Source organism: Betta splendens, chromosome 9, assembly GCF_900634795.4.
Source record: "Betta splendens chromosome 9, fBetSpl5.4, whole genome shotgun sequence".
Lineage (NCBI taxonomy): Eukaryota > Metazoa > Chordata > Actinopteri > Anabantiformes > Osphronemidae > Betta > Betta splendens.
The window spans coordinates 8,908,167-8,932,444 of record NC_040889.2 but is presented as its reverse complement, the minus strand read 5'-3'; the positions used below and the strand labels follow the sequence as shown (position 1 = coordinate 8,932,444).

At 46.7% G+C, this 24,278-nt stretch overlaps 1 protein-coding gene across 1 annotated transcript in view; it reads left to right on the top strand.

The window, feature by feature from the left end:
* chchd3a (coiled-coil-helix-coiled-coil-helix domain containing 3a) overlaps window positions 1–24,278 on the top strand; it is a 43,253-nt gene that overhangs the window by 18,324 nt on the left and 651 nt on the right. The window contains exons 6-8 of the mRNA XM_029162821.3: window positions 5,228–5,311; window positions 11,734–11,804; window positions 21,544–21,679. Coding sequence (XP_029018654.1) covers window positions 5,228–5,311; window positions 11,734–11,804; window positions 21,544–21,679 — 291 coding nt within the window. The remainder of the gene's footprint in view (window positions 1–5,227; window positions 5,312–11,733; window positions 11,805–21,543; window positions 21,680–24,278) is intronic.

Below are 24,278 nucleotides of genomic sequence, written 5' to 3'. Positions count from 1 at the left end.
CAGTTAAAGAATGGGGGCTTGTGACTCCCCTGTCTTCCAGACAGCTGTTTCAGTTCAAAGCACTTTACCTTCATTCACAGTCAATGATCTGCAGACTCCACCAGAACGTTTCATGTTAATCTTCCTTAAACAGTGCCCACGCTCGCCTCCTACATTCGCTGGCCTTTGGCCCCCGCTTTCTCCCCTCCGTCCCTGTCCTGGTCGGGTGAATCCTTTGACCCGTCAGGTCGTTGGGTCATCACTCAATGCGCAAAGAGATCCTGGGGGAGAGTGACTGTGTCTGCAGCCTGTGGCGGGAGGCCTTGTGTCATGGGAATGGCCCGTACGTTGGTCATGATTAAGAGAGAGCACAGTGTAATACACAGTAGCGCTGCACCAATCAGTGAAAAAAATGTATGTGATTGAAGTATAATCAAATAAAAGTAAATACACATTTTAACGACGTAATATATTCTAAACAATTCTCACTACTAAACGCTATGAGTGAAGGGAATTATATTAAACCTGAATATTCAGTTTACTACTTTACTTAATTTTAATTAAAGCCAGGAAGTTGTTCACAGGGACAAATTGGGAATAAATGCCATTTGGCTCGTTCGCCGCTTATTTGTGATTATCTTGTTTGTGGCTGCTGACATTTTTCTCACATTTCCTCTCATCGGCAGCTGCCTGTGTGTTTGTCCTTTAGTGTCGCCAGTCAAGGTGAAGCTCGTTAGCTGACCACTGTACATCGCCCATAACCCTACCCTTGAACCCTAAGTGTTATTGCTGTGCAGTAAAACCCCATCATGCTAATGAACCAGCAAAGTGAATGGTTTCCAATGGACTTTTACAGTTACTGTACTAGGACTTATGCTTCATTCATGACTCTAAGTGAGATGTGTGAAGCTGCCAGTAAGGTCTATATTAGGTGATCGTTTTACACTCCCATCACTTACAGATGATTTACCAGTGATATTGTAGCTGTGAAGATACAGTTGCAGTGGTTTTAGAGGCAGTTACAGGATGTGAGAGGTCTGTCTGAAACCTACTGAGTGTTAGTATTTGTTTGCAGATGCATTACAAGAAAAGTCTTTTTCATTAGCATCCTCCTTTTTAAAATATTCTCCCATCAGCGACTGAAAGTCAAAAATTCAAATGTCTTGTCATTCTTTTCTCTCCACCCACACTAATCGTCTCATCTTCCTTTTATCTCCTCTGCTCCCTTCCCTCGATCCATCTCTAACCTCCAACGCGCCACTGACACCTCCGCCATGCCAATTAACACCGGAGCACGGTCACATTGGGCTGCCCTCTGACCCCGCTCTGCCTGTCGGAGAACACGGGACCCGAGGCCCCTGGCATCAGTACGAGTTTGTCACCGGGCCCTGTCACGCGCGCCTGTGATAGATGGGCCCGGCTCAGCGGCTCTGACCCGCCGTGCTGCAACATTCACTCGGCTGGCGTGAGGGAGCATTGATTATGATGCTGCTTTTGACAGGGGTGAATCCGGGCCGAGCTAATGGTGTCATGGGGAAGAAAAAGGAGACCAAGGTTATAGATGAGGCTCTATTGATCATGGCTTTTCCCAAAATGATGACGTGGAGCATCATTCTCCATGTAATGGGCATAATGTGCACATATACAGTAACAGTACCACCCTATAAACACAGCGCTTACATGCCGTTGTTTTATTTGTGTCACTTGCTCTAGAAAAAAGGAGAGTCAGAGCAGACATTCAAAGAAGAAGCAGGTGTAAGAGAAAGTAGGGTGTAGGGAGAGTGAATCAGTAGGAAGCAGCGGTGGGTGGGGGCTGCCTGACGCAGCACAATCCAGCTGTTTTTCATCGCTCTTCCATCCTCCTGCGCTCCTCTCCCGCTCCCTTCGCTTCTCCTCCGCCCTCAATCCCAGCTCGAACTGCGGCAGTCGGCTAATTAAAAAACATGGCTGTTCTTAATTATTCAGCGCCTGGCTAATTGATATTCACAGAAGCGTTCACCTTGCCTAAACGATCCGTTTAATCTGACCACCGCGGTCTCACTCGCAGCTGCTTGTCACTCTCGCCCTTTGTGCTACTGTACTTAATAGGCGACCGGGGGGAGATGGAAACAAGGAGGGGGATGTAAAAAGTTGGCTGTTGGTGTTGATATGGTCCTAGTAAAGAGCTGTGTGTGTGTGTGTGTGTGTGTGTGTGTGTGTGTGTGTGTGTGTGTGTGTGTGTGTGTGTGTGTGTGTGTGTGTGTGTGTGTGTGTGTGTGTGTGTGTGTGTGTGTGTGTGTGTGTGTGAGTCCACACCCTGTGGGAGGATATTGTTCTGAATGTGTGTCTTTACAAAGCTATTTGTCCTAATGTCATGGGTCGCTGCACAGGAAAATTAGGGTTGCATTAGGATTAGTGCATTAGTACATTCACCATATAGATGTGTGGATGGGGCATTCACTCCCTGGCTTGTACTCCAGGCAGGAACATCCCTACTCCCCTCTATTTTCTATTTCCTGAACTAATCCCGTCCTGTGTGGTCATTTTCTCCCTTGAACCTCTGTCTAAAGTTGCACTCATGGCTCCGTGACCCATCAAGCAGCCAGTTCTCAGTTCATGACACCTCCGATGATAAATCACCACATATTGTCCTCATCCTCTTATCTCCTAGTGCTTCCCACTCTCAAGTTCACTCCCATTTTCTCGTTCAATGCCATGCTTCTCTTTTTGTTTCCTCCCACTTTCCTCACCCAGGTCCCCCCTCTCCACCCACAACCGCCTCTTCATTAGGGGAACAAAAGGTGCATGGGCAGCAGTGAAGTCTGTCCTATTCTTTGGCCTTTAGCGTGATTAGATTATCTTTAAAGTCTGCTGAATGGGGTTAATCAGTCGGAAGCAATCCCTGTGTGTCTGCGTGAAAGGGGAGGAGCAACCTGCGCACATGGAAATTGAGGATGGGTGCAAATACATATACAGAAGACACACACACACACACAAGTGGGCAAAAAGAGAAAATCCCTTGGTACACATTTCTGCCGCGACCTCTCCTCTTTTAATGACCCCTTTAGTCTCGCCTTCGGCACACATTTGCCTCCACGCCCGCTCTCTGTGGGCACAGCTGCTCCGGCTGGTGCGAGCGTGTGCACATGCGTCTGTAACGATGTGTGCGTTTCAGATCAGCGTCTCCGCGTCTGCGCCTTTGTCTCCCTCTGCGAGGCTCAACTCCGTCACCCGTCAGCGGAACCCTCCCTCACCCTGACGTCAGCTCGTCACAGTGCACAGCCTCCAGCCAATCCTGCGCTCGGGCGTCCTCAAACCCATCATCCCCTTTCTCCACGTCCTAAATTGAGATGTTGGTGGGAGACAGGTTTTTGGCACCTCTGCCAGTGTAATCTAGTCTTTTGACAAACTTTGCCAAAAACTCTGATTGCGCATTTGAAATCAATAACGCATTTAAAAGTTATAATAGTGCTAGTAAAAGTGTACTTTTACAACATACTTTGAAAAGTGAATGCGGGGGTGGCCTCACCCATCGCAGCTTCAGACGATGAACAGACAATGATGTGACCACACAGTGGTCTAGAGAGCTATCAGAGACCGATAGTGATCACATTGTGTGTTTGCCCGCATTGTTTTTGACTCGTGTTGGAGTGCGCTTGGAGCATCCTCTTGACTTCAGTCTTGCCTCTATCATCTCATGCAAGCTCAGCCTTCTTTCACGGCTCCTCTCCTCAGTGCAGGGAGCGCACAGCTCTGCACGGAGCAGCTGAACACTGGAGATCGGATAAGGCGGCGCCGCTGCTTCCGTCTGTACGTTCACCACATCCTGTAGCGTTTAAAGCCAAAGATTTGAGGCTCCATCTGCATGGATGCTTTCCATAGGAGAGTCCTAAAGTTGTGTGTGTGTGTGTGTGTGTGTGTGTGTGTGTGTGTGTGTGTGTGTGTGTGTGTGTGTGTGTGTGTGTGTGTGTGTGTGTGTGTGTGTGTGTGTGTGTGTGTGTGTGTGTGTGTGTGTGTGTGTGTGTGTGTGTGTGTGTGTGTGTGAGGAGATTGAGAAGGTGAAGTGTGGGTATTGAAGCAGAACAGTGTGGCAGCCAGTCACCCTTAGCCTCTGAATACTAAACCTCTCCAAATGTCACTTTGAAGAAGTTGGATGAATCAGTGCCTCTTTACAATCTTTCTCCCTCTCTCGATTTCTCTCAGTGCTTCCTTTATTCAGGAGATTGGATGCAGGTTTAGAGGTTTTTACCATCTCCTAGACTCTCGTTTTCTCCCACTGTTTCTGAATGATATGAGTGAATGATTTCTTTCCCCCTTCAGCGTCCTCGACATGTTGCATTTTTCTTTCCGCGCCGTATTTCAGCTTTTTTTATATTTCCATCATCCGTTTCGCAGCTCTCTCGCTCTAACTGCCTTGGCAGGTTGATTTTAAGTTGTTTCCAAAGACCTATTAACAGGAAGGAACAGTAATACGATCCTGGAATTTATCGAAAGCCAAGGAGGTTGTGATTCGTCTTCTCTTCCCTGCTATTAGGTGTTTAAAAGCCATTTTAATGTAGCTTTGCTTTATTTATTAACACGGCCGTAAACAGCGTTATCTTACAGGGTGGCCTTCATTAGCACACGAGTAAATAAACAGAAATCAACACTGTCTTCCTGGCGCCTCCTCTTCTGGCACAAGTGATAACAGCAGCATTGCAACATGAGGTTTTTAGATTCCTTTCAGTCGCTTTTCATAACTTATCCACTGTCTTTGATGTCTCTTGTTTGTATTTTTTTTTTTTTTTACTTCAGGGATGCATTTTGATTTGAGGCACTCGCCCTTTTCCTGGTGTAAAGGTGTTTTTTTTTACTCTGGAAGCAGATACATCCTGGTCTTATCTGCTTTGTGTATCACGCAGAAAGTCAGCCGCACATTTAGTCAAGGTCACAGCAGAGGGGAGGACAGCGGCGATGGGTAGGCTGCCTAAATATATACGCCAGACTATGGTGCTTGTCCGCACTGAGAACTGATGTTATCCTCTTGGCCTGAAAGCGGTTTGGCTGGAGATTGAATACAAGAGGACAAAGACACTCATACAGTACCCGCCAAGGCGTGACCAGTCTCACACACATGGGCACACAGCGAAATATGGACATACCGTATTCCTACTGATGCAAAACCTCTGACTCTTTGAATACAAGTGCATGCAAGTATGTTGTAAAATGCTCCACGATGTAAATACAGTGGTTCTGTTTCTCCTCCTTGTGTGTGTGTGTGGATGTTTAGGCCAAGCAGCTGGAGGCCAGAGAAGCCGACCTACGGAAGCAGGACGCTTACTACAGAGAGCAGCTGTCCCGCCTGGAGGAAAGGGTAAGGAAAGTTTGGCATGTGCCTTAGTCTAAGTACGATGGTGCATCATCCCTCTGCACTGTGGTGATTTCATCTCTCATGTTCTATCACTCCTAACACTTAACTCTAACCCTTTCACTCTAATTTTCGCTCTGCATTCCTGCTGTAGGATGGAGCATTAGACCACAGTCATCCCTGCATGTGTCCCCTTGTGTCTGAAAGTGACGCTAACCTGATGCCCGTTGTCAAACCAGTGCCGTGTGGAGGATGACAGGGGTCAGAGGAGCTTAGCCCTCTTCTAATGGCAGCTCCATGCTGGTCCCAGTAAGAGATGCCTGCAAGGCAGGGGACCGGGGTCAAATGCCCCGATAAAGCGTGGTAAAAAGGACGCCCTCACGCTGCTTTCAATTCATAAGTGTATCTTAGGAAGGATACAGTGCCCTGTTTAATGACACCTTCATGCTGGGAAGGAGTTTTCTCCCCTTTGGAGAGAGCAGAAAGTCAAATGCCCTCTGCAGTGAAAGCCAAATGGAAATGTCTTCACGCTGTTATAAAGGCAAATATTCATGTGCAAGAGGAGGCAATCAGATGTGTAAAAGTCACTTTTCTTTCAGCCATTTCTTAATTTCATCTCAGCTATTTAAACAAGCAGCGCACTTGTAATAATTCGCTGTTGCAGTAGCTGTGCATGTTTAATATTTAAAATGTGGATTTGCTGGTTCCCATTACGCACAAGACCGGCTCCCCTGAGGTCAATAAAGCTTGCAAATTTCCCTTCCTCCACTGAGGATGAACTCCTAAGCCAAGACAGTGGGTATTGAGTGGTAGTGGACTTCTGTCAGTAATTGGAAGTGCATTGGTCTGTACAATTTTGGTTCAGTAGCGGGAACGAGAGGAGGCCATTTACTTCCTTCAGGAGGACGTGATTGACGGATCATTTCCTAGAAAGCTAGAACTTCTTCAGGAGTTTGGCCAAGAAAAATAATGTTGTGGAGATGGAGGAGGGTTCAGTTTATTGCAGTCTTTGCCTCCTTTGCTCATGTTGCTTCTGTATGTTGCCCCTTTGGATCTTCTGCATAAGGTAACACTCAAGTGTTGATGCTTGATCATGATACACAACCAGCGCAGGCATTATTGACTTCAGGCAGCAGCCATGCATCAGCCATGTTGACCTCTGGTCAATATGTCTGTGATCAAATTGTCAACCAATCTCCATCACACGAGAGGAGAGATGGAAAGACAACAAGGAGATACTGAAGAGAGAGGCTAAAGGAAAAATGAGAAAATAGAAGATCAACACGAGAGATTACGAAACAGAAGAGTCAATAAGAGAGAACGATAGAAAGACGAGTAAACAAGGTGAGAAACTGGGAGACGGGACTTATTTATTGACTAATACACAAGAACTCGTGATAAATCATGCATCAGCGTTTTACTTTGCTGATGATTGTTTTACAAACCATCACACGGGCGCTTGGCGTGGCGGCGTGTGATCCTGAGTGTAAGTGAGGATCAATGGCGAGCATATTGCGCGGTGCCCTCCCGCGTGGAGAGCGGCTGGGGCTCCGTAGGGAGCGCGCTGTGTTTGGACTGCGTTATTAACGGCCCCTGTTCTTTTTCCTGGCCCGCCGTCCCGTTTGGCTCGGCGCTCCCTGCTCTCTTTGTCCGCCATACAAATAAAATCGCTCTGTGTACTCGCTGACACCGCCACGCGCTTAACAGTGAAAGCAGCGAGAGCAGAGAAAACAGGAGTTTTGCACGTTGTCTATGAAATGAAGTGAAACGGGGGATGATGTTGTCTCTCGGCTGTTGTGCATCTCATTCCTGGCTCACGTACAGTCCTGGCCTTCTGTCGTCATCCCACTGATGCCGGGCCGTGCTGTTGCTCATCATCTCTCACTGTGAGTGACTTTATAGCCGTTAAAGCTGGTGCTTGAGCAGTTCCTTGTGAGTCTGTCACACCCCACCGCCGTGCCGACCCTCCGTTTCCCCAAACGAGAGCGCATCGAATTAGATTCCACCCGAAGTGTATCTGCAGCTTAATATCACCTGCCATCGCGCCGCCGCTTCCTTTACCTCAGGATTCCCCGGCACGTCGTGCGCGCGCGCCAACGGAAGGAGGTCGCGGAGTGAGAGGGGGAATATAAGTCTGATATATATTACACGTCTGTTCCAATCCAACGTGGCCATTCATCAGTGGGGCTTCCAGTGACAGGCCATCACGAGGCTCCCAGACAGCTCAGCCTGCTGCCTCTGCTGCGGCTCTTCATTGGGGCCACAACTACCAAATAGCCCCTGTATATTTATTACACTTTCACTCAATACCTGCCCTGCTGTAAAACAATCTCATATTTAACAATCAGCTGGCCCGTGTGTTTTTTCTCTACTGTGTCTCATTCCAGCCTTTCCTCTTTGACACATCAGTGTGTCTATATCTGTTGCTTTTTTTTTATTTATTGTTTTTTTTTTTTGGTAGATTTTTTTTTCTGTCTCAATTTCATTTTTTTCTGAGGGGATTTTTCTCCTTTTTTCTGACTTTCTTTTCGCCTTGTATATCGATGAAATTGGATTTTTCTGCTCTCCCATGGAGGACAATCACGGCAGCAATTGCCATCTCATAGCAAAGTTCCACAGCACTGTGAAAGGAAGAAATGCAGGGGAACGGGCATTAACAAACAGTAATGGCTTCTCCATCTCTGACTAGGTATCTTCATTTCTGTCTCTGTCATTTCTCTCCCTCACACTTTTCCTCTCCTTCGAAGGCTGGAGTTTTGAAGTGTGTGTTAAAGTTACAGTTTTGGAAATGAGAGCAGTTGTTTGTTTGTTGCGTTGCTGCTGTTTTATAGAAGAATAAAGATGTTTTAAAATGAATCTTCAGCCGTGAAGCAGTCGGTATACTGTAGCGTGTGGCGCTGCTGCCTGTGTGACTACAGTCCCCGTAATCCACAGTGAACACGAGGCAGCGCGCTGCAGTGTGGAAACATCGTGTCTGAGACCGTTTGCTGTTTTAGCCGCATGATGGGATTCACATGGATTTAACAGGAAGTCTTTTCATGGTGCATTTACAACAACAGAACAGCGTGTTCGTTTATAAAAAAAAATAAGGAAACGACAACAGTAAAGCTCCACGAGCTAAACTAATGAATGCTGAGACACAACTTTTGAAATGTCAGCTTATAAGGCTCAGTTGTGTTCAAACTAAGTCACAGAGATTTAGTTTGAAGTAATAAGTTTCTGTAGCGGCTTGTGTTTTACTGTGTGTGTTTCTCTACAAACTGTAGAAAACAGATTCAGGTCAGATGTCCATCATATGAGCAGCAAGTAATCCTCCAGTTGAAACACTATGAAACCTGAGCAGTTAATAGCATAAATGTTTATTTTAATTACGATAGTGTGAGATTTGCTGCTATTTTGGTCCTAGTGTCATTGTGTAAAACATTAAAAACAAAGGTATCCTTCCACTAGAGCTTAACGAAAGCTCTCTTTAGGGTAATTTGATAAACTGCTCCTGCTGAAGCATCATTACTTTTAGATATGCATTTGAATACGTTTTTGCACAGCGACTGCGGCTTTTGTTCTCTGGGGCTCTGCTCTGGTGATTTCACAGAACTCAAGTCTCTCGCTTTGTCATTTTCTTTGCTTGCGTGATGACTTAGATAATGTGAGATTATAGGATTCTCACATTTTTGTGTTAAATGCGAAGCTATAGCCGACACTTGCTTAGCGTAGCTTAGCCCGGCCCTGTCAGCGGTAACAAAATCAGTGGCGCTGAAACTCATAACCTCCATAAAACCACCAGCGCTAATGCGGTTTGCTTGGTTATTGGTGTGATGTCATATTTATTGCAATATCTTTACCACTGTTGATCAAAGAAAACTCACTTCAATGGATGCAAAATTAGCCCAGTTGTTTCCCTTATTTCCAAGTTTCCCGCAGCAGATATCTCTTTATTAAGTTGTGCGGAAGCGTAATGTTGACCATGGTGGGGTTTCTCCGCGCCTCGGCCCTCCTGCTCAGCGGCAGATAAGAGAAAGGAGCCATCAGCACGGGGAGTTATTTGTTTTATTCATTAAAAATTTTCGGCGCTTTTCTAAATTGAGCCGGAGCCTGTGTTGGGGTGCAGCGTCTATCTTCTCCATATCGCTGCGGCGCATTAGCTGTAATGAGTTAATTTGTCTATGACACCCCCCGCCAGCGTTTTGTTTGGCTCCAGATGAGCTAAAAACCTGGTGGTAAACAAATAGAGCAAATCGGAGACAAATGAACACGAGCTGCATTTTATTCAAGAGATGGTAGATGAGAAAATACACAGAAGCAGGTTCCCGTGGCGTCACAGCTCTCTTCATCCATTTACAAAGAGCCGCTCAGCAGTGATCAAAACGCATCTTTCTATGAGGCATAAATCACAGCGGTGCTTTGGAGTTGCGGGAAAATAAAGATTTAGCTTGGGTCAAGGGAAGAATGTTTTCAGCCAAGCCAAGCATGGTCTCCCTAATAAAAGGTCAGGGCTACGCTCTAAATCAGTTGGGGCAACAGCAGGAAATCACAATTTGAGGCCACTCAGTAATCACACAAATTGCACTCTTCTCTGTCTGAGTGTGTGTGTTTACCTTTTTATATCTAAGCACCAGGGCTGCTGTCGATGCTTTTGGCCGTCTACCCGTCGCCGCGTCCCCAAGCCAGCGCCGCGGCCGTGCTTGTGGCTTTAAATGCATGTGTGCTGTTTGTGTAATTTAAGTGATTCCGCAATCATTGTCACACATGGCCTTTTGTCCTCCCAGGTGGATTAGTGCGCTGATTAGTGCCAGCTCTGCCATTTAGGCAGGTATTATTACCTTGTGCTTAGTATTCTAGACAGAGAGCCAAACCCAGTTCTCGCAGCCTCCCTCTTTCTCTTCCAATGGCTCAATCTCAGCACCCAGGAGAAGTCTTATTCTTGCCTCTTTAGCAGCTCCCAAAATCTCTTTAGTCTTTTTATCTGTGAATAAGCCTCTCTTTTTAAATCCTTTTTCGTAGCTCTTGACAGTTTCTTTGTCTATACTAAAAATCACTTGATTCAAGGCCAGGGGTGCACAGATACAACGCCGGCTTACAAGTTAACTCCTAAACTTTGTGTATTGTCCTCTATGGTCAAGAATTGAAGCTAAGTCTCCCACTTTCTTATACTCTCTTGCAAATGAATAGCTTAAGTATTTAAAGTAGTTAAATTAGCTCCTTTAAACCTATAAGGTGCTCAAGAGACCCTTTACAGATCTTTTAATACAGATAATATTTAATCAAATATGAACTTGAAGCATCAGAGCTGAAAGTGTCTCTTTATACCTTTAACTTGTATGTTTTTATTGAAAACCATGTGGATATTGACGTGGTCAAATTAGTTGTGAATCACGTCTATAACGCAGCTCAGTGTGAGCGAGGTGAAGGACTGGCAGCGTGAGCGTCGCCTCAAATGAAGAGGGCTCAAATTGGTACCAGACCTTTTGTCAGCGTTGTCTTGTCCCATCTTCTTTTAGCTTTACAACGCATGACTATTGATCTTTTTAGCACTGCAGTTTATTCCCATTGATCCCCTCTGAACTATGATGAATGTCTTCCCTGCGAGGTTAGGTTAGGACAGAAAGGACCAAGAGGCTTTCATTCATCACATTTCTATTGCAAGATCACTAAACGTATGTGAGTTCACAGGAAAAGATGGGTAAAGGAATTGGTGTAATAGCCTTTATATTTAGATGGTTAGATGTTTTTTTTGAGTTATGATGTCTTCCTAATACCAGTGAACATGTCCTTCTTTTGCACCTGGATTAAACCTCTTACAGCCTCGCTGTCACACTTTACAGCCTTACATTTGATCCTAATGTCGAACAACCACTAAGGCCTGGCAAAAGAGCGTTCTTGAGCCATATAAACTGTGTAGGAGCCGACTCGTATAGCGGGGTTTGAAGAGGTAATTCAGGTTGAGTGGTGCCGCTATGGGTTCATTCGCTGTGGGTCACTGGGGGATTGTGACCGGTGGCCTGTACATTGTTGACTAGCAGCCCTCTGACCCCGCAGGATTGCTGGCTGTTATTACAGAAGTCTTTTGTTGAAGCATAGCAGACACACGCACACGCACACACACACACACACACATAACCATAATTCAGACACTCTCACAAACACAATAACAAAGAAATGGCTACAGTACAGTACAGTACAGTAGAGCATGAAACTAAACCCAACTAGTAATAGACCTCTGCTCTTCATATTCTCTCCATAAAGAAGCTTGAGTCCTGGTGGATGAGGCAGGGATATTTGATCTAAAATGTTGGGAGTCACTTGGCTGAATGCGTTAGAGTGGAGGGAAGATGCGTGAATATATGGGACTGACTTTTTCCATCAGAGATTACGATCGTTTTCATGCAGTTCTCTCACCCACTGGTGTGTCCCCCTCTCTCTCCTTACAGACTGCACAGTTCTACAAGGTCACCTCAGAGAACTACCACAAAGCTGCAGACCAAGTGAACGCCAAGTTCAAGTAAGTGCAAAGACTTAATAACTTATTTACATTTTTTTTTATTGTTCTTCGTTTGCTTTGCTGTTAAAAGTGCACTTGGCTTTGAAAGGTTCTTATTTGTGATGATCTTGATGAATCTCTGTAATGTCACATGAAGAGGGACAACATAAAAATAATGCCTTGCCAGAGATTAGAAATCCACACGGAGCAGTGAATGCGCTATTTAATTATGCTAGCCACCATCTAACCTACGTCTTTCAATCACAAGCACATTAGGCCGGGCCATTAGCTGCAGCTGATGATGCACTTCACTGATAAGCTTGATAGCATGTTGATGATACTGCAGCTGATAGGGCATATTTCTTGCGCTCTTTTTAATATTCCAGTGTGATTTTGTGTAATTTGATCTTCACCCAGGATTAACGAATAAATCTGAGCAGGTTTTGAGCATGGTTAATGTATCAAATCACAGATTTGACAACGTCTTTGCTTGTGACATTGTATCACTGCTGCACTATACGCTACAATACGATTTAAATACAGGTTACAAATGCACTTTGCATTAATTGAGGCTGTTAGCAGGGGAGATAATATTAAACATCCAAGCTGACACATATACTGTATGTAACCCAAGAAGATGCCCGATCCCTCTCCATCCGTGTTCCATCTGTCTTCCTAATAAGAGACCATTAGGCTCCATAGTAATGTAGGGAGAGTGGATGAGGAGCCCACAGGAGCCGGAGCTGGAATGGGCCGCGGCTTTGAGCTGCACTCCTGGGAGGCTAGGCTAATTGCGTTAGCTCGTCATTAGCCAGCGCTAACACTGGGATCATTGTCTCCCACAGAAATGCTGGAAACTGATTAGCCTAGCCCGCGGGGGGTTTAGCGCTAGACTGGTGGAAGCTGGAGCTGAGACTTCCCAAATCACATTAAAGGAAAAAAAATATTCAGCGGAATAACATTAGTGCCAAATGACAGCGCTAACTGCGAGCGAACGTGGGGCTAACATGCGGGCAGTCATGTGGCGCGCGGCGCTGCACGGAGAGCAGCCATTGGTGGGTTGCATCATCAGAGGTGCATTAGCGGAACTGTGACTGGATTACAAAGCAGAGGGGGCGTCTGCACGACGGTGTGTGTGTGTGTGTGTGTGTGTGTGTGTGTGTGTGTGTGTGTGTGTGTGTGTGTGTGTGTGTGTGTGTGTGTGTGTGTGTGTGTGTGTGTGTGTGTGTGTGTGTGTGTGTGTGTGTGTGTGTGTGTGTGTGTGTGTGTGTGTGTGTGCACTAATGAAATGGCGGGAAGGTCTGGTGTTACAAGGCATGAGCAGGGATGCATCCAGAGGATCAGAGCGCAGGGTTAATTGCATTTAACAGGGCGTGTTTGGCCCGTCTTTGTTTATTTGTGTGAGTTCATGCATGATGGTGTATGTTTGCATGAGCTCGCGTGTTGTGTGAACATAATGTGCGCCTTTGCACAGAGCTGTCTCCCTTATGACAGAGACCCTACAGAGATAAGATGCTATCTGTGGCCTCTGTTGAATAATAGGGGAAATGTTTTTTTTTTTGTCTCACGTAGGCTTTTGATTTCCTCAAAGCTGAAAATGTCCCGAGAGATAAAACTAAAAGAAAGGAAGAAAAGCCGGGGTCTTATCCATACTTGATAGAATTAACATTTGATATGTTAATGTGGGCTGTTATAAAGTGTGAGATGACATCTTTTGTGTTCGGATGTCTTCATTTCTCCGCTGTATCTCATGTCGGTGCAGCTGTAAAGGCAGTGATAGGACTCCAGGGATTGATTAAGAAGGTTAATTTTGGGCCTGAGATTATTACAGTAAAGAGGAGAGGAGGTTATAGCGTCTATGTACACTGCAAATCTGAACTGACCTTATGTATATGTCTCTGATGAGCTGGGAGGTATTAAGCTAAACTAATATACTGTAAGCTGGTACCAGTTAGTGGCGTACAGAGGAGCAGGGCCTCCGGAGAAAGTGATGTGTCACAGGTAAATGCAGCACCTGTTCTCTTATACAGGTGGATGCTCTGTAACAAGCAACTTGGGAGATAATTATTTTGGTTTTTTGCCATCAGCGCTGCGAGTGGATGGAGTGGGACAAGAAGCAAATCATTTAAGTTGCGCCCCTTGTGTGACTAATCGAGGGAATCTGTTGTCACATTTTAGGCACGCGCCGCAGCGGTGCCGCGTGGTCATTTTCCTCAGCAACGTCAGAGGAAATAAAATGAAAGCGTGAGATGTAGGAGCTCAGTGGAGGGAGGTGCAAGCGTGCAGCCGTGCAGTACAGGTGTTACCTGCAGTTCTGCTGTATTCCCACCAGAGCAACCCAGAATAATGGAGCCCCCCCAACCAGAACACTACTGCATCACAGTGACCTCATTACATCCACACGCGTACAGTCAAACAAGGTACATACAGTACAGCCACTATAGAGGCGGTTTTGCTTTGAGCATCACAAAATATACGCTTTTAGAAATGTGGTATTTTAAAATATTTAATGTATTATTGCTAGTGGAGCCAGTTGCTAGTGGCTAATCCTGCTCGAGTCATATTTGCCATAAAAAAGCTGAATTAAATCAGCGGCATGATCTGATGTAAAGTGAAAACTTGCAGGAGGAGTGGACCCTTTTTGTCAGTATCTACATTCAGGCTTTCCCACAGCTTTTCGTTATACATGGAGCATTTCATAGAGACCTTTTATATTTTGGCAGTTCTACCTCATGCTTCAAGTTTTTCCTCTGCAATATGAGATATGAAAGTAACTTAAACTGCAGGGAAAAAAAGAGAAAAATCAATTTCAGTGGCTGGAATTGTTTCTTTCATAAACTGCAAGGTCTTCTCTCATAGACCTAGACAAATCCATTAGCAGCGCAGTTCCTTCATGTATAGGCGCATATACACAACATGCAGTAGATAAAGTAATAACAGTTTGTTAGACACGCGGCCGTACACGTAGGACCAAAGCTTTTATTCACTCTCCCCGTGACACTGGCTGCAGATAAGAGCTCCCCGCTGCCCGTGGAAAGGAGCCTATCTCTCTCTCCACCTGATTTATATGCTGCCACTCTCACCGCTAGTTGTTTAGCCAAGTCCAATGCCTTATCACACTGTCCGGCTCAGAATGCGTGACCTTTGCCACGCCACATGTATGTAAGCGCGCCTACGCCGCATGCTTTTCCATATGAAGACGAATGCATTTGAGCGCGCCCGCGTACACAGGTGATTGTGCGAGGCAGAGGCTTCTCGACAGGCTGCGCTGACCCCAGCGGGGCTTTAGTTTGACACGCGCGCTGACAGGCATGGAAGAAAATGATAGATGTGAGATTATGCCAGAAGATGGAATAGGGAACGAAAGAACAGCGGCGGAGTCTTAAGCCCCCTGTCAGCGCTAACCTTTGGCCGGGTTTGGGGGCTTCTTTGTTGGAGCCAGTCATTCAGGTGCAGGTCCCTGCAGGTTTGCAACGGGCCCGGGACATCACGTACCGGTGAATGGGTGGATCTGACAAGGCTGTGTAATGCTGTAAGGATAGAGGCCAGCAACCGTCTCAATCCCCGTCTGAAGTCTGACAAACTCAGACAACGCTTGCTGCCTTGATGGTGACATTTGTCATAAGATCAGAAAAGGCTACAAGGACTTTTTTAACTCTGGTGTCTAGGTGTGTGTGTGTGTGCTTGTGTGCAAAGCTCATTTTCGTCTGTCGCTTCACTGTCACTCTTCTTCTCCCTCAGGCTAGACATTCACTTCTTTTCTCTGTTTGTATTTGAGCTGTTTTGAATAAATCTCTTTAATTGAATCCAGTTGACGATAACAGGAGTTAGTGGAAATTGTTGTGAAGGTTGTGAGTTTTTTAGCTGAATGCAACCTGATGCATTCAGGATGTAAACCAGCAGCAGAAGCTCTCTGTGTTCTTGGCTGTGCTCCTGTTTGTTTGTGCCCCAAAATTAATGAAGTCAACATCTATTAAAGTTTAATTGGGCCAAGCAGTTAGTAAATAATTAGCAGCCGAGCCACCGCCGGGTCCGTCGCGTGTTCCTGTGAAGGTGTCAGTCTGTGAAATGGTCAGCGAGGTAAGAGGCACCGAGCAGCACCTCGACCCCTCTGTCAGGTGAGGGTGCACCACAATCCGGTCGCCAGGCAACCAGGGCACAGACACGAGACGGTGGTCAGCTGAGGAGGCAGAAGTCAATAACTGCTTTAAAAGCTCTTCTTTGGGCCTTAAGAGCTCTGCAGCGCCGGCTGTAAAAGGCACAGCGAGCTCGAAGGACCCGCGTGGGCGCACACATAGACACTATGTGCACCTTTTAGCGGATGATTTAGTGACTTTGGAAATGGTTGAGAAATCCACTCAGCGTTTATTGCTTGTTGTTGTTTCCATATCCAGTATTAGGAGACGTGACGTGAACGATGGAACAGAGTAACTCTGCTGTGTTGCCGTTCCTGGAACAGTTCTGGATCTCCATACTTTCAATGTTATTTTAATGTGTTCACCTTAAACAAGCATCTGTGAACCAGTGAACGGGTTTGATGTCTCTCACTGGTTTGACTGTGCCGTCTTCTGTCTTCATTTAAATCTCCCTCACTCGCTCCATCTTTGTTATTGTCTGCGTTTTGCCGTCCTCCTACATTATCTCTCTCCGTTCCTCGGCAGCCTTTTGTCCCTGGCGCTTTCTTGCCTCGGTCTGTCGCTGCCGGTCTCATTTTCCCCCTCTCTCTCTCTCATTTTGCCTCTTATCCATGCTGATGGACTTCACTGCGGGGGGTCACTCAGGTCTGCTTTTAAAAAGCAGCGTGAGCGAAATGTGTGTCATTTTTCTCCTTAACTGGATCATTTGTATTTATTTACCCCCCTCGGTACTGACGCCTGCTTTAACTAGAGAGAACATGAGGGCTTTTTAAAGGGAAACCGGCACCCGCCCCTTAACCCTATTAACCCCTAAGTGGACCCAAATGATGATAAATAGACAATGTGGTGATTGGGAACTCAATCTGATGGCAGGCTACAGTAATCCATACTTTTAATAGAGATGCATTACGTGTTGTTTCTATAGACAAAGAAAGGACACATGTCTGACACAGACCACCTCCCTGTTTATGGTAAACCATAACACCGTTATCCGTCTGACGTGTGTTTAGGAGAGTCCGTGCGGCTTTCTGTCTTTCTTTAGTTGTAACACACATCAAATCATGACAGATGAACGCACACGCTTCCAGATGTGCCTGGCACTTGGTCCAAACATCGAAGCCCGTTCAGTCCCTAACAGAGATCTATGAATGCAATTTTAGTGCACAGCTCCACACCATTACAGCAGATGGTAGTCATGGTCAATATATGCTGATGGAGAAATGCACTAATAGCGCTTCTCGCACTATTGGCACAACACGTGCGTGCTGTATGAAAATCTCCATATCGATCTGAATACGTCCCCGCTGCTCGCAGTCAATACGTTGTTGAAGGTACGGAGCCGCGGCCACAAACCCTGCAGAACGTGTCCCCTCCGTGGAAATGTGCTGACTGGCGCCGCAGAAGGGATTGTATTAAATGATATAGAGACACCTTCAGGAGGGAGACGGACAGTGAGAGGGAGCGAGCAGGTAATCTGTTCTCTTTTATTACATGTTAAATGGGACACATTCGTCCCCTCGTACCATTCCTGCCCCTCCTCTCAACCTCCTCCTCTGTTCTTTTCCTAGAAGAAAACTTGGCAGAGGAAGCGATGAGCGCGAGCTTCGCAGGTTCCCTCCGCTTCCCCCTATGCCTCCTTTATATCCTTTCTTCTCTTTCTCCCATCGCGTCTCTGGTGACACAACTTTTCGCTGATTTCTTTTCACCGATGCACCTCGGCCCTCTCTGTCTCTGTTTGTCTAATAAAGCATATTTTCTCAATGGAGTGCCTCCGCTCTCCCCCTCTGTCCACTGCCTTTCCCTCTCTCCGCCGTGTGATTTATGATGCGGAGCTGTGAAACTGTAATATAGATATCTCGACCAACCTTGGTCCTCCCTTTCATCCCTCTCTCTATCAGCAGATCGTGGCAATATGGGCTCGGTGTGTGTGTGTGTGTGTGTGTGTGTGTGTGTGTGTGTGTGTGTGTGTGTGTGTGTGTGTGTGTGTGTGTGTGTGTGTGTGTGTGTGTGTGTGTGTGTGTGTGTGTGTGTGTGTGTGTGTGTGCATGTGTGCATGTGTGCATGTGTGCATGTGTGCGTGTGTGTGTGTTGGGGGCTGGGCTGGAGGTGTTAAGGAGAGACCTTTACAGCTGCTGATGGCATAAGGCGAGACTCGTATATGACTGTTTAGATTTACAGTCTCTAGGGCGCAGAGGTGCAGCATCTCTCTCCCTGTCAGAGAAAAACAAGCTAATGCATGTGCGGTAGATGTGCCTGTTTGTTTTAGATTCACCTTCCACACGGACTTTTATTAAATATCTCGAGAGCCTCATGGGAATGAGGGATGGCACAGAATAAAGGAGAGAGGAAGAAAGGGAGAGGGAGCAGAGATTGGAGCTTTGTTCATCACCAAACATCTGGAAGCTTGTGTGGGGACGTTTATATTGATCATGTGATCATTGTGTGTTTATCATAGTTATCTGACAAGTGTGTGAATGTATCTCTTTGTGTTGAATAAGATGTAAAGAACGTGGGAGCAGGATAAAAGATAAAAGTCTGATTGTTTGTCTTTTTTACCGCCTCAGGCTTTTAAAAATTATTGGAACTAAAAGAAGCTGATCAGAAGTGTTTCACCAAGTTTTCACCACAAGCGGTCACACAGTCGACATCGCTTTGTGAAAAGCAAATACTCGAGCACCAAACATTGTCCACGTCTCCGACCCTGTCCAACCAGGAAAAATGTCAGAATACTTTTGACCTTCTTTTATTTTTTTCAACCAACATAATTTAAACGCTGTTAAAAAGGTTTCGCTCTGGGAATGTGACGCTATTTGCGAGCGCCGGTTACAGAGGAGCCGGGTGATTCATGGTTGTTTTTACCTGTATTTATAATTAAACTCCCGCAGCTGAAGCATTCACTGTGTATTCACTTTGCTGCGCGTTGCTCCCAACACTTTGAACTAGTTTGGTAGAAATTCGACAAGTTTTGAATATTTGTTTTACAAGGTTGAGGAATTTGGTGATATCTTAAGGCCAGACATGGATTTCAAAATAAAACAAGCTCAGATTTTTTACTTTTAATAAGCTTTGACCATATTCAGATGCATGTAAGTACATTATTGGCTCTGATGTATTTGTTGACCTTTCATTTCTGTGGAAAAATGTGGGAAGGAAAAAGGACAGCGTTGTAGTGTTTGTGCTGTAAAGCCTATTAATGAATGTCTGTCTTATTTGCATCCGCATTCACGCTGCAGCAAATGACACCAGGGCACCTAATGTAAAAGTGAGGAGGAGGGAGCGAGGCTGTCGTCTCTTCCTAGCGGCTCCGTGTGGCTGGTGGCAGGAACTTAATGTTAATCTTAATGATAGATGATAGGGAATGCAGCGTGCTGCCACAGAGTGTGTGTGACAGTGTTATTGTCTCCGTGATTAACTCAGCCACCGTCTCAGCCCGTTCCCCACACAGAACATGAGAGCAAGCAAAAATAGAAGTACTACCGTCTGGTTTCTCATCAAGAAACGCTCTTCATTTATATCCATCCCTCATCCTCTTCCTCACCCTCCCTCCTGCGTCTGTCCCTGTCCTCTTTTCTCTCTCTCAGAGGCCATTAGTGGTGATAAACACTGCGGTTTGTATCAGCAGGTTGCACCTGGCATTAACGCTAACGCTTAAGAAAGTAATTAGCGGGTGTATGTGGCTTCTCTTGTCCCCGTAGATGCCCATAGGCGGTTTAATAAATGAGAGCTGGGATCCATAGGATGGCAACAATTTCTGCTGGCACTGCTGTCGTTGCTCAGTTCCCCGACGCGAAGCGACGGCCTCGCCGCGCCTGCGGGCGAGCGGCAGAATTCACCCCCGATGGCTCCACGTACGCAGAGCCCTCCCCGCGCCCGGCCCCATGACGTTGCCGGTCTTTCTAGGGGGTTGAACGCCAGGGCTTGTTCGAGGCACAGACCTGTCCTGGGATCGACCGGCATCTAAAAGGCCGTAACGGCAGAGCTCGCAGGTCCGTCCAGACCGGCCGCGGTGGCTTGAAATCCTGCATTCGTGGCTCACTGACGAACACAAAGTGCTAAACCAACAATTAGCCGGTTTACGGGGGGATTTGTCAGCTTATTTCTTCACACAGACCAGTAATTTCCTGAAGCCTTTACTAATTACCAGGCATTTGGACTGTTGATAAGCTTTCTCCACAGTCTCTGGGTGTTTATTTAAATGGTTTGATAGTAAATGTGTGGCCATCACATCTGATGGTGAGACTGACCTGTGCCTGAAGGACTATAGATCCTTCCAGCATCCAAAACAAATATGCCCACGTATCCATCCAGCCGTCTTCACTGCACCGCGTTCCTGCTGCATTGCACCTTGTGTAATGACCCGTGCGATCAATCCCCTGCTTTGTATCCAGCGGGGGATAATTTCTCACTCCAGGGAGCAAATCAAACATCCAATTCTGACTAAAGGGGCTCTGCCTCGCCCCCCAATATTCCTTTGAGAGTCTCCCGAGTTGCTGACGAGCAGAATCCCTTTCTCTTTCCACACACATGCGAGGCGTGTTTAGTGGGGCAGATGGAGTGTCCTGGGCACTGGTGTGAACAAAACGATGACACCGCCATTAGCATAATAGCCCTCGCACGGGCATGTGTCGTCATTATGGATTTTTATGGGATGTGTGGAGAGAGAGAGACAAAAGCAGTTAACGTCAGGCAGGGCCGCGGTGCCGGCGGCGCGGCCCCCTGCTTGGTGTGGCCCCAGAGATACTGTGGGACCGTACACGTCTAATGGAAGCGCCCAGGTTGAGCAGCGTCTGGGAGTGAGCATGCTAACCTGGTGGAGACCAGCCGGCGACTCCACCAATGCTCTGTGTGTAAGTGGTTGAAGCTTCAGGAGGCCACTGTGTATTTACTAATGGATTCCTTAGGACCCAGTAGAATGATCAATACTCTGCTTCTGTGAGGCCTTTTAAGGATTTTTAGTAGTAAGACGTATGAGGTGCCTATTGATCAGCAGCGTGTCTTTAGTTTGCAGCTAATCTTAACCTAATCATCATTATCATCATCATGCATTGTAACAAGCCAAGACTAAACCAGCGCTGGCTTGTTGTTTGGCCCCACCATTGATTAGCTCTTCTTCCACATGGTCCCATGACGCTGATGGATCTGCCTTTTTCAGGGGCTGCAGCCATTATTGGGAGCTTTATTTGACGCGTCTCGTTATCCGTTGTCAGAGAAAGCCCTGCAGCCTCCGCCGGTATGTTCTAATGCATGCGTTAATGCACCCGCGCGGCCGACTGCACAGGCCAGACTGACCCGTGACCTTCCGCCCTGCCGACGCGCTGCTGCCGATTTCTGCCCAAGGTGCTGTGAACGGCAGGGACAGAGGCGATGGGGAACGGAGGGAGCGCACACATTATTGACTGCGGTGCAGCTCACAGTGCTGTAATAATGCATGAGCTCTCTTGAGATGAAAATGACTGTCAATATGCTCATTTTCTAAACCAACAATAAGTCCTTATTCCTATTTTCGTCTCCTCAGTTGCTGCAGCTCATCCTCATTTTGTCATTTTTTTTTCTTTCACTCACATATTTATAGACCTTTTTTCCCTGTTGCTCACATCATGTCTCTCCCTGCCCCCCCCCCGCAGGCGGTATGAGGTGTATCCCGTCTGCGCGGACCTGCAGGGCCAGATCCTCGCGTGCTACAAGGAGAACGTGGGGAAGACCCTCCACTGCTCCAACATTGCAGCGCTGTACCTGCAGTGCGTCAACAACGCCAAACAGGTGAGCATTCAGCCGCCAAAGGACGAGCTCGCCGTAGCAGCTTTTGCATGTAAAGCCTGTTAAATGAAACCAATGAGAGTGTGCAGCTGATCACAATGTATTTTCCCCCTCTGAAGAGTGACAAACATGCTCACACATCGTCATGGACAGACGCGCAAGTCCTAATGCATCCAGCTCCCGTGTCTGTGTCTGTGTCGACTGTAGCTTACGTCACTGCTGACTGGTCAGACGTTCGCTATAGTAGAACCGCCGCTGCCTTTTAAAACGTCTGCATCAATGAACAGCGCGTACGCACTAAGCAGCACACACACACATGCGCAGCAGCATCCATTTACATGCGCCCGCTCCCCGCTTTCTAGACGGCTCAATGCGATTTCCAGCGGGCACCCGGCGCCTGAGTAAAGCTCCCTCTAAATAGCCCGTTTGAACCGTGCGACCTATTTCCATAATACCTGCTGACACAGGCGTTCCCCCGACTGTGTCCGAGTGTGTGTTTTAATGCAATAACGCCCAGGCAGGAGCCGTTGCTCCTTTCATTGCCAAGTGCAAATGTTGTTTCGCCCTCAGTCTCCTGCTCTCACACTGTATGGTAATAGTATGTCACCCAGGTTGATATTAACTTGATCCACCCCCCTTGCACTTTGCAATATGTAACATCCATTTGCCTCAAAAAAGACTCCATTTACATTCATAGAGCTTTTCTATTAGATTTTTTTACAATTGCATTGTTTTGCCGGAAATGAAGGAAACTGAGTTTGGTGTCTCCCACTCACCCTCGTGGGTATTAGTATTACATCTAAAAGTCAGATGCAGGCAGATTTTTAAGCTATACATCATGTAAATTGCACAATGTTTTATTCATCATGTGGATGTCAGTGTGTGTGTGTGTGCGCGTGTTTAAGAGAGCTACCTGTAGCCTTGTCAGGATTCAGCGAGGGTATGTTCACAGTCCGGATCCTGTTATGATCTTGTAAATTGTTTGGGAGCTAGCCTGAGACGATATGGTAATCCGCTTGTGTTTATCACCCCGCAGCAATCGCAGCACACTCCTGTTCATCTGCGCTTATCGCTGCGAGACTCGCTTTTAAAATCATTAGGTGCAAAAGAAACAGTTCTGCGATAAGGCTTTAAAGGAATAATATGCAGAATTACGCAGCCGACAGAACCGGGGAAGGAATGGAGGAGGATTGATATGAGCCGATGCAGCTCGTTGATTAGGATGTTTACACGGCTTTATCGGAGCCGAGCAGGAAGCTGCAGCGAGGAGAAGCGCTAAAGGCCGTGACTTTGACCTTCTCAAGGTCAAAACCTACAAATATGCCCTTGTCCCCAAACGTCTGTCCGCTTCAGAGGAGCTGGAAGTTCCCCTCGTCCTTCCCGCTACGAATATGAGCGTCCCCTGAAGACTCTACTACAGCCGGGTCTGAGGCCGAGGATAAAAACAATCTCAGTTTCACAAAACCGGCCCTGATCCTGGACCAGCTGAGACGAGGCGTCGTCAGCCACCGCGCCTTTGTCTCTGATAATTAGGGCCCTTATCGCCGCTGTCGGCGATAACATTTAGACCCACTCTTGGCTCCCTTTTGTGCCTCCTTCGCCCTCCCGCCATCGCTCCTTCCCTCCCTCCGTCCGCTATCCCTTCATCCCTAGTCACATTTTCTAATGCATTCACCACTTAACAGGTCCAGATAGCAAACAGTGAGGGAAGAGGCAGTTGAAGGACAGATAAAGTCGAGCGTTCCTCCTGCTTCTCCCTCTATGAATGCCACTTTATCGCGGAGGCCCATCTCTCCATCCGCCGCTCGCCTCATTCCATATTCTCGCCGCGTGGCCGCCTCGCTCGCTATCTTTTTGCTCCTCCACTTTATTTTTTTAAGACTGACCCTTCCATCTCCACTTTACTCCCAAAGGGCCGAGCATGATCACTGTTGATGATTTTGGAGGGTGTTGTGATTGTAAAGACTTAAATGAGGCAGGAAAGGAGCAGCTTCTTCCCCTGATCCCTCATATTTAGCTCACAGGATTTCAACGCGTACTCCTGAGTATAAAGTACTTATTAGGAAGGATGTGATGAAGCACATTCCTGCAGACTGCTTTACTGTTATCGATTGATGGACTTCACAGATTCATGCAATTTGGGGAGATTCAGCTCCTCTGTTTACACGAAACCTCGCCGGGGAACCTTTAATAAGATCAGTTTGGGCACAGATGTGATTTGAATCGCTGCATCTTTAATATTTTTGCCTCGCCGGGATTCGGAGCTGCCGCGTTCCCAGATCTGAGCTGCTCCGCGTTCGTCATAACAAAGAGAGGCGGTGACAGCCTGAGCCACAGAGCCGAGCCGTACGCGTCCCCAAAGTGTTTTTTTTTTTTTCAAAGCCTGCACCAGGAGCAGCTGTTTTTATTGATAATCATTTTACAGTCGGATCAATAGCGTAGAAAATAAACTCCCTTTGAGAAATGGAGCCTTGCTGACATGAACCTGTTCGATCCACAACACTATCATGGCGTTGGCCTGTGAGTAAACATTTTCTGTTTTGCTTTCTTAACTTATCCACGTTCCCGTCCTGTTTTTTCTCCCTCTCCCCTTTTTTTTCTC